Source organism: Desmodus rotundus, chromosome 9 (genome assembly GCF_022682495.2).
Source record: "Desmodus rotundus isolate HL8 chromosome 9, HLdesRot8A.1, whole genome shotgun sequence".
Classification (NCBI taxonomy): domain Eukaryota; kingdom Metazoa; phylum Chordata; class Mammalia; order Chiroptera; family Phyllostomidae; genus Desmodus; species Desmodus rotundus.
Window position 1 is genome coordinate 26,686,266 of NC_071395.1, and position 15,381 is coordinate 26,701,646.

General features: G+C 36.3%; 1 protein-coding gene across 3 annotated transcripts in view; it reads right to left on the minus strand.

Annotated features, from left to right (window-relative positions):
- Positions 1–1,008: 1,008 nt before the first annotated feature.
- GLRB (glycine receptor beta) overlaps positions 1,009–15,381 on the minus strand; it is an 86,568-nt gene continuing 72,195 nt past the window's right edge. For 2 of the 3 annotated variants that reach the window (XM_053910990.2, XM_053910988.1), the window contains 4 exons: positions 11,894–12,046; positions 9,640–9,932; positions 4,994–5,053; positions 1,009–2,707 (listed from right to left, as the gene is read on the minus strand). In XM_053910990.2, coding sequence (XP_053766965.1) covers positions 2,411–2,707; positions 4,994–5,053; positions 9,640–9,932; positions 11,894–12,046 — 803 coding nt within the window. In that variant the 3' untranslated portion in view covers positions 1,009–2,410. The remainder of the gene's footprint in view (positions 2,708–4,993; positions 5,054–9,639; positions 9,933–11,893; positions 12,047–15,381) is intronic. The other variant, XM_053910991.2, reaches the window with a different exon arrangement.

Sequence of the window (15,381 nt, forward strand, 5' to 3'; positions counted from 1 at the left end):
AATCCAACAAGCGGATATAGCCTTAGAAACATTTATGTACTCAAGATAGGAACACCTGAATATGTAAAGCAGATCTTGAGGGACAGAAAGAGAGAGACTGACAGAGATACAGTCATAGTAGGGGATTTTAACACCCCATTGACTTCCCTGGATAGATGTTACAGGCAGAAAATCAACAAGGACACAGCAGCTTTAAATGATACACCAGATCAAATGGATTTAATTGATATCTTCAGAGCGTTTCACCTCAAAACAGCAGAATATACATTCTTTTCACATGCACATGGAAAGTTTTCTAGGATAGACCACATGTTAGGCCATAGAATGTCTCAAGAAATTTAAAAAGATTGAAATCGTATCAAGCATTTTCTCTGATCACAATGCTATGAAACCAGAAATCAATCACAAGAATCAAAACTGAAGAACACACAAAGATATGGAGGCTAAACAAAACGTTACTAAACAATGAGGGTTAACAATAAGATCGAGGAAGAACCCGAAAGATACTTTGAAGAAAATGAAAAGGAGGACACGACAACCCAAGATGAGTGGCACACAGCGACAACAGTCCTCAGGGAGAAACCCACAGCACTACAGACCTACCTCAAGAAACACGGAGAAGCTCAAATAAACAATCTGACTTTACACTCAAAGGGACTAGAAAAAGAACAAAAGACAAAAATCCAAATGAGTAGAAGAAAGGAAGTAATAAAGGTCAGAGCAGAAGTAAACAAAATGGAGTCTTAAAAACAACACGAAATATCAATGAAACCAAGATCATGTTCTTTGAAAAGATAAACAATATAGACAAACCTTTAACCAAACTCATCAAGAGAAAAAGAGGACCAAAATAAGTAAAATCAGAAATGAAAGAGAAGTAACAACTGACACCAAAAAAAATGCAAAGGATTGTAAAAAAATATTAAGAACAACTATATACCATCCTTTAAAAGGTAATAATGTCTTCAATAAAATAGCATTAAATTACATATCAAAATTTGCATAAACAATATTTAAATACATTTTATTATTGAACTGACCATACAAATCTCAGCTGCAATAAAACTCTTCAAATAATGTAAATATATTTATTTGGTCTTATGTTTATGTTACATGAATTACTGATAGCTCTAATTTCTGCTATGGGATAATAAAAAACGTACATTGGCTGTGATATTACCAGGAAATGGAAGTCTTAGAGACCATAAAGTGCCTGTTTTCAGGATGGAACAAGATAAAAGTAATAAATTTAAGTAGTCTAGACTTGTAGCAAGAAAGAAAATACAAATAGAACATAAACAAAGATCTTTACTTAATCTTCAAATATGTTGTCACCAATCAAAAAATATTTAAGTAAATGAAGAAAAAAGAAATTCAGAAACATTTTAATTTTACTTAAAATATGTTAGCATTTTAATAAAATAAAGAAGATAAAATACTTAAATTATTATGGGTTTTAACCCCCCTCCTGCAACACAAGTTACTTTGTGTCTTACTAGTCATAGGGTGTTTTCCTTCTGGTTTCTTAAAAATGATGTGAAATCACATATCCTTTACTATATTTCTTTTTAAAATATTTACCATTCTTTGTAAGGCACAATGATTGGGTATACTCTGTATCAGCAAAGTCCATGAAAATATATTTAGGTTTTATGTGGATTAAACATAATTTCTTTTATCAGACATATTTAATCAATGTATCTGTCCTTTATTTTTAGTTTATCAGAAGCCAGATTTCAGTATGACTTTACATGAATCCAGATTTCTTTTTGCTTCAAAAATAATTGCTGTGCTTTATCATCTGGCATTTTGACGACACAGGCACTCTTTAAAATGAGTTGATTTTACAAATTAGTCAATTTTTGAACTTTATTTTGCCACAGAGCCCACATAATTATAGCTGATATATTTCTACTTACAAAGTTTAAATAATATGTAATATAATTTTGCTTAATCTGTGATAATACCCACTAAAATTATACAAGAATAAGATGGCTTTCTCTGAAAGTTACGAGGAAGGAAATTGGAAATACTATATACATTGGAACGGTGACCGTAACAGGATTCAGCGTGCACGTGGCTTTATTGTCGGTATTATCTGAAGTGCTTGCAGTTTATGCTAACTGAAGAGATTTGTTTGAATTTTATTTTATGTAGTATGCTTATCCTTCATTTATTCCTAAAGCAGTATGTGTGCTATACATATATACATCATTATTTAGCACATAGGTAACAAGACCATGCTGCCATTCAAGATGAAGGTGCCACATGTATTTTTTTTTACAATCAAATGGCATCCAAAATGCAATATATTGCTATGAAAATGCAAACATTTTCACAGGTTGGCATTTATGAATGAGGTTGGTCACAATGAAATGGGATTTTATTTTATACCAGCGGAAATGATTTATCATAAATATATAGACCAATATATAACATTGAAGAACAGGAAGCAGAATGGAAACAAGGCTCTTGCATAAAGATCAATTCTCTTTGCTGCTGTTGGGATGACGGGTTTGGCAGGGGGAGGCTTCTTGTTGCTCTTTGCCTGAGATTTCCCAAGTCCATTGTTGACTTCAATAGGTTTTCCATAGCAGTCATAATTGGATAATTCAAAATCTCTTGGTAAGCTTCCAACAATGCTGAAGTCATTAGATCTCAGGTCAGACTTAGAAGTACAAACTTTTTTGCACCTTGTCTCACCAACCTGGAAGAAAAAATTAAACACAGAATGTATTTAGAATTTTCTATTTATACAATGAAACACATGTCTTCAAAAGGGTATTTTAAAAATCAGGTATAATGATCAACTGATGAAACCCTCAGGCTGCCTGAACATTAAACTCTAAAATGCAGCCTGTATAACAAGTAACAAGGCTTATGTCAGGGAATGAACATTAAATAGGTTATTTTATGTTAAGATATTAAAATGCGAATAAACATTTATTTTAGGTGTTCCCAGGCTTGTGAGTCCTCCATTGAAAGACCGATAAAATACACATCTAGTATTTAACTGCATCACAGATCGTATTCCTACAATACACGGCTTACAGAAATCTTCTGCTGCTTCTACCCTTTGACTTTCCTGTGGACACTATTTCCAAGTAGGGTGGTTTGTAAATGACCAAGGTACTTACCGACCCAATGAGATAGACTGCTGTCTCTAAACCACACTCACAAATAAGAACTAAAAGGTGGTCACAATTATCGTGAACCAGAGATTTGCTAGTGAAAGGCGTTCCTAACATCAGCTAAAGTTGAATAGCCAACCACTCAGAAAATCTAAAGAAATTGTGTGTATTTCAGCTAGATTGTATGCTACAGAGATTAAGCCATTAATAATCTGAGTTATTGAATTGGAATTCACTCCCAAATATATACCTGTGACTTTGAGAAATCATTCATAGATAGATAGATAGATGATAGATAATTTCCAGACCTTCCATTTAAATCCCCCAATTTGAAATTTTAAAGGGCCATTTTCGGCAAGCAGTGTATCATCCACACTCCCTCACCATGCACACACACCCAGACTCACACATTCTCCCTCATAAGCCTTTCCTGTAAGTGTTCCAGACAGAAGACCACATGTAAAGCTCCAGCTTTCCAGAGCTGTTTGAGGAATGTGTAAGTCTCAGCATGTGTCAGTGAATTTTTGTATAGAGTACATCATCACCCTGAATGGAAGAGGAGTTGAGAGCAGACTCTACATACCAAATCTTTGCATCATCCTCAAACTATCAAAGAATCTTCCAAGTCTGGGACACTGTGGGTATCCCAGTCTTTTTCTCTTTAGTATTCTCCACTCCAAAAGCTTTAGATGCACTAACTTTGCTTTAGAATCCACTCATCAAAACAAAGAACTGTAGCTTTAGACTTAAAAAGCATGACCTCTTATTAGTGATATTTACTTTACACAAAAAGGTCAAATGCATTTACTACAGAAATGCATTTACTATAAACCATATTTTATATGTAGCTTTAGGTGTGGTTTTAGTTATAAATAACCAAACAAGAAGCCAAATTTGTATGGTATTATAACTCATCACACACAAATACTTGAAATTTTCTAATCTGTTTTATTTACTTAAACAGATTCTTAGATTCTGCTAGCAATTTTAATGATGTTAGAATTTTATCTACCATATAATTTATTCAAATGTTGGTATAGGATATTTACTTAGAGAGATTATTTAAATACAGTAAACATGTCAGTAAGAGAAGAATAATTTCTTCAATGAAAAAATAACACAAAAGCACTTCAAGAGCTTCAACTCGGTTATACTAAATTTATAACCATTTATTTTATTAAAACCTTTTCCAGAGATGTAGTTGAGGATCTCTGTATTCCAGTAGGATTTTGTGTGTGTGTGTGTGTGTGTGTGTGTGTGTATTGGTGGAGAGCACTTCTAACTACTACAGAAGTGATTTTTAATGACGTGACAAAACTAAATCAGTGTAAGATTGAGTTTCTACTGGGAAGTCCTCCGTTCCTTAAATAGCTCATGGTCATTAACTAATTGGCTGCTCTCATCCTTCCCTGTTCATCAGAGATTTGACACACACAACTCTCTTTTTTAGTTACCTCTACACACAAGTATTGTATCATCTATGTACATGAAAGTACAAAAGAGTTTACAATATAAATACTGTTTTAAAGAATTATCATATCACATGAAGAGGGATTAAATAAACTGCTTATAAATAAAACAGTAATTCCACTTAACACATTCTTAAAAGTGATCTTGGTTATATTAATCTCTAATTCATAATTTCTCATTTTTTCTTCATATGAATATGTCTCATTTTCATATAAACTTGTCACTTCTCAAAGTTGCTGGTAGCAAAAATGAGGTAGTATGATAGTGAAACTGTCCAAAATGTCAAAAAGTAATGCGGATAAAAAACTAACGAATGCTTCAAGTTTTAACCTCTAAGATTTTCCTTCCAGTCCTTTTCAGTATGCACCTATACACATTTAAAAGCAAATCACCTTATACGATGTTTCTTGAACAGAAGACTTCAGCATGATTTCAGTGTGATAGTGGTATTTCTACAGAAGGTAAAAATATGCTCAGAAATGAATAAACTGTACATATTATACTAAATTTAAATCAAGTCTTAATTTTAAAATCATATCATTCCATAAAGAAAGAACTATCTCATTCATGTGTGAACAGCAGGTTTTATTATTTAATTTATTCAAATCCAGAGGCATGGATATTATTTTGTATTTTTTTCAGAGTAACTTTGTTGTAAATAGCACATGACACAAACTAGGCGTTAAGAAGAGGATGATCTGACAGGACCAGGTCCCCACCTGTACTTACTGAATGAAAAAGAAACACATGAGTAAACAAATTAGTAACCAAAGTATTGGGATGGCTGAGGAAGTACAAAATTTAGGGAGGGAAAACCCGAATTATCAATGTATAATAGTATACTGTTATATGCAGTCAAAATTATGAAAACTTCTTATTAAAAGCTAGAGTAAATTATCATTGATCTTTCTTAAACATTTTTATCATTCCTTTCCTTATCAAGAGAAATATTTTAAAATCAGCATTATATTTTTTCTGCAACCCAAGTTTTATTATGCTTACATTAATTAATATCATACCTATCTTAAAATAAAATACATATTATCTGATTGAAATTACTCAGCAAAAGCTTCTGTCCTGAAATCAAAATATACTGGAACAAATACATTTTTAAACCAAAATTATAATTAATTTTTTTCATAGGGAAACCACTAAATTAAAAAGGCAACATTTTTATATTTATTTATTTATTTTTTGTTTTGTTTTTTGTTTTTAAATATATTTATTGATTATGCTATTACAGTTGTCCCATTTCCCCCCCCCACTCCACTCCATCCTGCCCACCCCCCTCCCTCCCACATTCCCCCCCCATAGTTCATGTCCATGGGTCATACTTATAAGTTCTTTGGCTTCTACATTTCCTACACTATTTTTACCCTCCCCTGTCTATTTTCCACCTATCATCTATGCTACTTATTCTCTGTACCTTTACCCCCCTCTCCCCCTCCCACTCCCTTATTGACAATCCTCATGTTCTAGTTGTTTGCCTAGTTTGCTCTCGTTTTTGTTTTAGGTGTGGTCATTAATAACTGTGAGTTTGCTGTCATTTTTACTGTTCCTATTTTTGATCTTCTTTTTCTTAGGTAACTCCCTTTAACATTTCATGTAATAAGGGCTTGGTGATGATGAGCTTCTTTAACTTGACCTTATCTGAGAAGCACTTTATCTTCCCTTCCATTCTAAATGATAGCTTTGCTGGATACAGTAATCTTGGATGTAGGTCCTTGCGTTTAATCTTGGGTAATGTAATTATGATGTGCCTTGTTGTGTTCCTCCTTGGGTCCAGCTTCTTTGGGACTCTCTGAGCTTCCTGGACTTCCCGGAAGTCTATTTCCTTTGCCAGATCGGGGAAGTTCTCCATTATTTGTTCAAATAAGTTTTCAATTTTTTGTTCTTCCTCTTCTCCTTCTGGCACCCCTATAATTCGGATGTTGGAACGTTTCAAGGTGTCCTGGAGGTTCCTAAGCCTCTCCTCATTTTTCCAAGTTCTTGTTTCTTCATTCTTTTCTGGTTGGATGTTTGTTTCTTCCTTCTGGTTCATACCATTGATTTGAGTCCCAGTTTCCTTCTCATCACTATTGGTTCCCTGTACATTTTCCTTTGTTTCTCTTAGCATAGGCTTCATTTTTTCATCTGTTTTTCGAACAGATTCAACCAAGTCTGTGAGCATATTGATAACCAGTGCTTTGAACTGTGCATCCGATAGGTTGGCTATCTCTTCGTCGCTTAGTTGTATTTTTTCTGGAGCTTTGAAGTGTTCTGTCATTTGGGCCATTTTTTTTGTTTGTTTGTTTGTCTTGGCGCGTCTGTTACTTTAAGGGGCGGAGCCTTAGGTGTTCACCGGGGCGGGGTAATGCTGGTCGCTGTGCTGTGACGCTGTACATGGGGGAGGGGCCGAGTGGGAGTAGTGGCGCCCGCCTCACTCTCCTCCGGATTTCAATCTTTCACTCGGATACCCACAATCAAACTGGGCCACTCTGGAGCTGGTTCCCGAGTAAGTGGGCCTGTGCACACTCTAGGCCCCTGTGGGTCTCTCCAACAACCTCTCCTGTGAGGCTGGGAGTCTCTCCTGCTGCCACCCCAACCCCCAGGGGCGCTTTCAATCAGAGGTTTGAGGCTTTATTTCCCTGAGCTGGAGCCCTGGGTTGCACGGTCTGCTTTGCTGCCCGCCGTTTGTCCGGTTTATCTGTGGGCGAATGTGGTGCCGTAGGGTGCTACCCACCACTCTGCCTGCCCCACTCTCCGCCACTCTGAGTCCGGCCCTCTGGGTTTATCTGTGCAAATGTGGGACCGCAGGGTCTGCTAGTGCTTGGACTGCCTGTGCCATTTGTCCCACACTCCGCCAGTCTCAGTCCCGCCACAGCCATGCGAGTCCTCTCCACCCCGGTACCCGTCTCCGCCCCTCCTACCAGTCTGGATGAATGTTTATTTTCTATTTCCTTGGTGTCGGTCCCCCTTGCTGTTCGATTCTCTGTCAGTTCTGGTTGTGCGAGGAGGCGCAGTGTGTCTACCTACGCCGCCATCTTGGTTCCTCCCCATCTATATTTATTTTTATACTTTCATGTGTTAGTGTGTAACAATCTAACAAATTTATCATATTTACATATTTACTGTAAATTTGATGTTACATTAAAGCTAAGTTATTTTTGGACATGTATTCTCATTTCGAAGCTTGTCTGAGGGTACAAATATTACATAGTTATACAATCTTGATTTTGGTAATTGCATTTTGGCCTATAAGAAATAAGAGTAATTTACATTTATTTCTGGATATTAAAATTTCTGGTCAACGTTTAAAATCCCTAAGCATCACTGTATGATCTTTATAGTAAAATGTCATTGCAATTTCAGAATGCAGACAGGTGTATTTCCATTAGCAACTGAAAACGTAGTGAATTAAAATATAGAAGTTCTTACGTATATTGAATTTCTATTCATTGGGTAATTACTTCAACATTTGAAAGGTGAATTTAAATAATTTAATTCAGTCTAATATTTTGGATCCTATTTATTCTTTATATTTATGTTCACAACAAATCTTAATATGTTCTCCAGTACTCTGAATATCTGGTTCTCCTATGTCTCCTTCCCTTAGTACCCCGCTTCGCGGAATGTGTTAAGATTCCAAGTGCATCTGCACAGTGGTGTTGCGTGTTGCTAGAGAATTTCTGCCGTTTTTGAGGCCCCATCACACACCAGAGAATGGAGCTGAGTGTGGCGCTACCAGAAATCTCCAGAACTCCTTTGCTTTCTGTCTCCTGATCTCTTCCCCAGGATTCAAGTTAGAGGGAGGGCAGATTAATTGATTGGAAACATGAGGAAGTGGTAAAAGATTGTGAGATGAAAATGGAGGGGCTCGATATGTCAAATACAAGACTTCTCTAAGGCACAAGAGTTCTGTGTTAATGAAAATTTTATACTTATTCTTCATGAGGTGGATTAGCGTATTAAAGAATTATAAGGTCTGAAGAACCTTCCTGCAAGTTTTCACTAAGAATTTGCAGAAGTCTTGGCAATAGGCTCAGAATATGAATTTAATGTCTTAACAAAAAAAAAAGAAAGAAAATCTATAGGCAGCACCCCATAGGAACTGTTTGTGCTTTTGTACCTGAAGATACATATGCCGTAAACTTGTCCAATTAAGTAAGAGGAGTGGTAGTGGCCAACGGACTAGTAGGGTAGTATGGGGTGGGGACATAGGCAGAGCAAGCAAGATTTTTCCAGGTTGTAGGATGCTATGGGCCACTTAGTCTCTGGGGGAATTTACTAGGCTAAGATCAATAGAAATGATTGCCTGATTTATTGGTCTTCTTAACTAGAGGACATCAATCAGAGGCACTTTGGGGAGAGTGGACAGCTATCCCTAATCCGTGCAGCAGCCTGTTGCTCCAGTATTTACCAACACCTGAATTTACAAACATCACCCACTATCCTTACACCTATGACCAAGTACAAGACAATGTAGGGGTTAAACCTTTCCAATCCTTCTCTTCAGGCACACCGTGTTGGCAGGGCAGAACCAAAACGATGGGCATGGTTTCCCTATGGGCCAGGCATCCAAGAAGTTAGTCACCTGCCTGTCACCTTCTATGTGAGACTCTCTAACCTGGCAGGGAACATGTAGGGAATTTAATCAAGAGCATGCTCCCCTGAGCCTTCACTGTTGGTGCAAGGGCAGTGCTTCCCCGAGCCCTCCAGCCTTTCACTACGGCTTATCAAATGAGACACAGTAAGGAGGTCTGTAGTTCTGGCAAGACCTCAGCATTGGCTGGCGACCATCAGAGCAGAGGGGTGTCATTAAACTTGGTGAAAAGTCCTGAAGAAATGTGGTGTTCATTGTTTTCTTAATTAGTATGTGATCTAAGTGTTTCCTATATGTTTTCCAAAGAGTATGCTGTGCTTAGTTGCTTTTCATCTATGAGAGAAAGTGAGTGAATACGAATTCCATCCAACCTTTACACCCATAGAATGTGTCTCTCCTGACATGGCAGAGGGTCGTTCCAGGGGAAATCATTTTGCTGGAGAATTTCCTTCTTACCTGCAAAGTGCTAATGTGAACTGGAGTCCCTGTACCATTCACAGTATTCTTTTTAGCCACATTTCCACCTTTTCCATCTGCTTGCTCAGCTTTCGCAATTCTGGCTTTTTCTGCTTCAACTCGTTTCGGGTTATTTAGCATCACCTGGACAACTGCATACTCCACAAGGGAAGCAAACCCGAAGAGCAGACAAGCAATGAGCCATACGTCAAGAGCCTTCACGTAGGACACCTTGGGTAGTTCAGCGGCAAGCGTTGTGCACTCAGAGGCCAAGCTGAGTACTGAAAAGATACCTACAGAAACATAGTGGGAATTAAAATTGCTAATTAGCCCTGTGAAAAAATGTCCTGCGATCATTACTCTTTGACTAAATCCCTCTCCAGTACCCTCCAAAGGCCCATGAACAATTCATCAGACCCCTTTAGAGCACAAAGAGCAGAAGAAATAATATGTACATAGTTTTTATGGAAGCATTAAAAGATGGGGATGTTTGTAAGTTCTTAGCATTTGAAATAAAGAAATATACATTTAAACAAGTATAAAAACACATTTTGGAGCTGGTTTAAACATTAAAGCTATCTAAAACTATTTTATAGTATCTCTGAAGAAGCCACACAGCTTATTTCAGTTTTCAGCATTATTTTAGGCAGTATAGAGTTGAATTTTATCCCATGAACAACTAAATCAGAACAAGAACATATAAAGCAATTTTCTGATAAGGGTCACAATTTAAAAATATAATAGAAAAGACAAAGTAGAGAACATTCCTGGTTATTTCAAGGAAAACAAGTGATTCCAGTTTTCAAGGAAAAAGTAAGATTCTGCTACATGTAATATTAACAGCACAAGAAAAACTAACTCCAAAGTACCTCTGGGAGCCTGTCATTTCAACTTACACAGGCGTGGGCAAAAGTAGGCTTACAGTTGTTCATATGGAAAACGACATGCAGGTTATGACTATTACAATAGCTATACTAACTCAAAAGAATGTCACAGTAGCAAAAAATCCTATTTTTCCCACCCCATATTGCATGAGAGTAAGATATTCCTAAAAAGCAAAAAAAATATTGACTATTTGAGGAAATGCATAATGTTCTTGACAAGTCTAAAAATTTAAGTCTAGTTTTGGGTATTTTATTCCCAGAACATTATACTACATAGTTAATTCTCATTCTCTAAAACAGGGGTGTCAAACTCATTTTCCCTGGGGACCACATCAGTCTTGCACTTGCTTTCAAAGGGCCAAATGTAATTTTAGGACTGTATAAATGTAACTATTCCTTAACTAGCAGCAAGGAGCTCTACATTCGGCCCTTTGAAGGCAAGCATGAGGCTGATGTGGCCCCTGGTGAAAATGAATTCGACACCCCTGCTCTACAAGAATTAATATACCAGTTGTCATTGTCTTCAGTGCAGATACATAACCCTTAGAATAAAATTTCCCACATTTTTTGGTTATTCAAATATGGACTTGGTTTTTGTGGTTTTTATTAGATGTAAGCTACCAATTTTCTTAGACAAAGTTGTCATTTTCCTTGCTTCTTTCCCAGCTTCCTTCTTTCTAAAATCTGTATGTCATTTAATTCTTCCAATAAGTCAGGAGGGAGATTGGCAGAAGGCCTTCCTGATGGAGGAAAAAGCGAAATGCTACATACAGCCAATCAGTCACTGAGAAGTCAGACATATCACATTTTGACCCATGTAAGTTCCAGGTGGTATTCAGAACACACACACACATATATACAGAGTAATGAAAAAGTTTAAAAAACACTCCAAACAATCAAAGCTTGTTACAATGTCCTTATTTTGAAGTTATTCACTGTACCCATAAGAAGGGTTCCTATAGTGACACAATTCCCTAAACTGATGTTTCCCTAAACATCAGTTTAGGGAAATGATGCTTAGTCATTTTTGAAGGAGTTATATTTTATGTCCTCTGATTATAAGAGCATGAGAGTATAAAATATTACTTGGACAAATTGCATTAAAATTATTGTTTCTAAGTTTGTCACGATTGGCAATTTTAGAGTTTAGTTATCTGTGAATATCACAGAAAATATCCCAAGGACACAAAAAGAAAAAACTTAGTTTAATTACAGAGGGCACAAATAATGAGAAAATCTAGTTTAATGCCACTTTTTGAAGGAAGTAAAAAATAAAAGGAAGGAAAAGGTTGCCATCAATTCCCAAACTCATTATTTCAAAATACTTGATGGTGTACTTGGTTATACAGAGAGAAGCTGGAGCACTTTACCCAGCGGCACGCGGGCGGCACTGGCGTCCGGGTTGATCCAGAAGGAAAGCCAGGACAGAACCACGATCAGCAGGGTCGGCGCATACACACCCATCATGTAAAACCCGACCTGCCTCCTGAGGGTGAAGATGACTTCCACACATGTGTAGTACCCTTTCCAAAACAAACATGGGAAGTATGAGATTCTCGCCCACGTACAACATCAAAAGTCAGTAAGGGAACTATAAGTCACTTTTACTTGAGGGAATTTCACAAAGTAAACTCCACCAAAAAAAAGTTGTTGTTCTATAAATCTATGGCATTGATGTGATCTAAGAGGATGACATTATGGCATCGTGTTCACCTGACCTTTCACAGCTTCATTATGACCTTGAGAAATAGATACCAGGTGTGGCTCCACTAGTGCCTGTCTTGGCTTTTACACCTTTGTTCAGAGAATCTGCAGTGGACTTGGAATTTTCATTACCCATGGCTATTCTCCACGTAAATGGTCCAAGAAGGAATCGTACAGGGAGCAGTGAATCAAAGCGGGACATGTGCAGAAGAAACACTCCGGGACTGTGCATGGTCATAGTAATTTTTCAGCCACATATGCCACTTCTCTTCTAGGAAGGATGGCAGTCTCCATTGACTTATATGCATATTTAAGCCTTAAAAATGCTTAAGAAAGTATTGGAAGTAAACATTGGCAAGAATAAGAATGTGTTTTCATTTTATGTGGATACAGTACTACAAAGTGCAAGCTCCTGACGTTCCTCTCCATTCTCCCTTCCTCTGCTCCAGGCCCTTAAATGTCAATTTCACTAGTGGAGACAAATGCAGAAATTGCTTTATAACATAATTCTAGAGCTGCCCTGATATCAGCTAGTCCCCAGACTTAATCACAAATTATGAGCAGCCTCATAATAGTCTTTGCTGACTTGAGACAGAAAAGAAGTGACACAAATATTTGTCACTTTTTTTTTAACTAGTTTGTATTCTATAAGTAATGCGTATTTGTTATTCTTGGTTGGGAAGAATGTATATATTTCTGACACTAGAATGATCTTTACATTTATTCATTAATACCTACGCAGTACTCATATACCTTAGGGGTTTAATACATGTAAATAGAGATTGCTATTCACATCTTCTTATCAAATAACTTAGATTAAGAATCTATTTTTCCAATGTGAATTATATTATTGCTACTTCTGTGAAATTAGAAAAATATTAAAGCTAATATGTAAGAACACTAAATAGTTGATTTGAATGAAGCAAATTCTAATTATGCCAAATGTTTCTATATTATATTAAAAAACTATAAATGCAGAGTGGTTTTTCTTTTTAAATTTTAATTTCTTTAAAAATAGGCAATTCATTTTAGAGTTTACATAGGTTTTAAAAAAGATACAAAAGTCAATACAATAAAAAATTTCCCTCCCTTTTCTATTGCCAGCCACTCATCCTAACTTCCTGCCTGAACAAACAACAGCATATGTTTCTAACTAACAATCACATGCAAAATATCCAAAATACAATCTTTCATAAATTCAGTATGCTGTGGTTAAGAAGCTCAAAGTATTTTCTACATGTGGTTCTGAAGTACCTGGCTTTATAATAGCATCACTTGCTCAAGTTAAATTTATATTTACCAGTTGTGTCGGAAATAGAGAATGACACAATGTGCTCATGTATTTTCGGGTAGCCTGAGTAGTGGCAAATATGGTAACAATTTACTGCAAAGTTGTTCACTTGAAGACGAAGAGTTGCATTCCATCCCACCATGTTTAAATGACAGCCTAAGTAACATGAGTCCTGTATTCTGAAGCAAGTTTCCACCATGTCCCTTTATGAAGCCACCTCTGGGGGAGCTTCCCAAGATTTGGATGCACTTGGCAATAAATACCTGCTTGGATATTATTGCGATTTGCTCCATAAACTTTTATGAGAAACATTTCTTGATCTTTTTTGATCTTTTCCTGGTACTGTTACATTTATGAGAGGCAGGTGGGGAGCTAATTGATAAAAATGTTCATTGGCAAATTTAATTTACTTTCTATTTCCTATGGGATTTCTTTTCATTATTATCCACTCAGGTTTCCAATTTCAGTATTTCTGCATACTGTTTTCCCATATATTTCTCTGCCTTTGCAATTTCTACAATTATAGAAAAACTAACTTTTAATGAACTTAAAGCCAATTTATTATTTCTGATATTTCTGTACACAGAAGTGTAAAAAAAGTTGGCCATTATTTTACATATGTTTTTCTCTATATCTTTTTCACTGTCCTACTTGATTAAGCATTCCATATATTTTGAATGTTCTAAATACCATCCAAGCATTACTTTATATTTTACTTATATTCCTATGAATCAAGAAAATGTTAATATAAGTATGTTTATTGAAACACAGTGCCAATTATTGTTAGGTTAGCCATAAGGTTTTTTGTTGCTATTTTTCTGTAACTCAAACAATCCTACAAAACCATTTACTTAACCTAAATCTTCATTAATCCCCCAAATACTCTTTGTCATAGCACACCTTCTCATTTCCTCTCAGAACTAAAATAAACTACCTTTATTTACTTGTTTAACACATTAGAGTGTGAATTTAAAAGAGGGCACAGACCTCTTGTTCATCCGCTGTTGAGTCCCCCGGTGGGGACTTTTAAATGGAGGGCTTAAAGGCGAGAAAATTAATACCCCCATAATTTTCTATGCTGCTACACAATTTTATGCTTATACTTAAAATTAGAAATGAAATTATTAGTTTAAATTCATCTCTAGATGATTTTGAAACTTCAATAGGACATATTAATTTTTTTCAAAATAGTATAGAGACTGTTTACTTTGAAATGTTAAGCAATATAATCTGCATATAGGTAACTATTTTCAAAGTACAGTAGGACTGACTCCCAGGTTGTATAGTGAGCCAGACTCCCTATCCCAGGACATCATTTAGCAAGAGTAGACCGTGGGCAAGTGTCTCTGCTTCATTATCCAAATGTGAAAAATAGAGATAATAAAAGTAATGAACTCAGAGGACTGCTGTGAGGATGAAGTTATAGAATTCTTGCAAAGCAGTGAAAACAATGCCTCACATAGAACAAGACCACAAAAAGCCATCTAATAAATATGTGTCTATACAACAATCTCAAATGACTTTTCTTATCTTTCAGGGGTTTTTTTATTATTATTATTACTACTAGGTGAGTTGTAAAAATCGCTAAAACGGTCATCCGTGTGCTTCATTTGAGAGAGGACGTTAGAGGGGGAAGGCATGCTATGCCTGGTGCTGTGGCTGACCCTGATTTGCCTGGTAACTCACTCAGCAGCCCTGCACCCTGGTTATTTTTGTCTGTATCAAGAAGGTCCCTTCCGTATTTAAAAATCTGTGTCTCCATGATTCCTTCATTGAGCACTTGCACAACCAATTTCTTAAGAGCCCAATTTTTCCTTTCAAAATTCTAAAATAAATCTTTGAAATAGGACTTAGTTTTGTTTA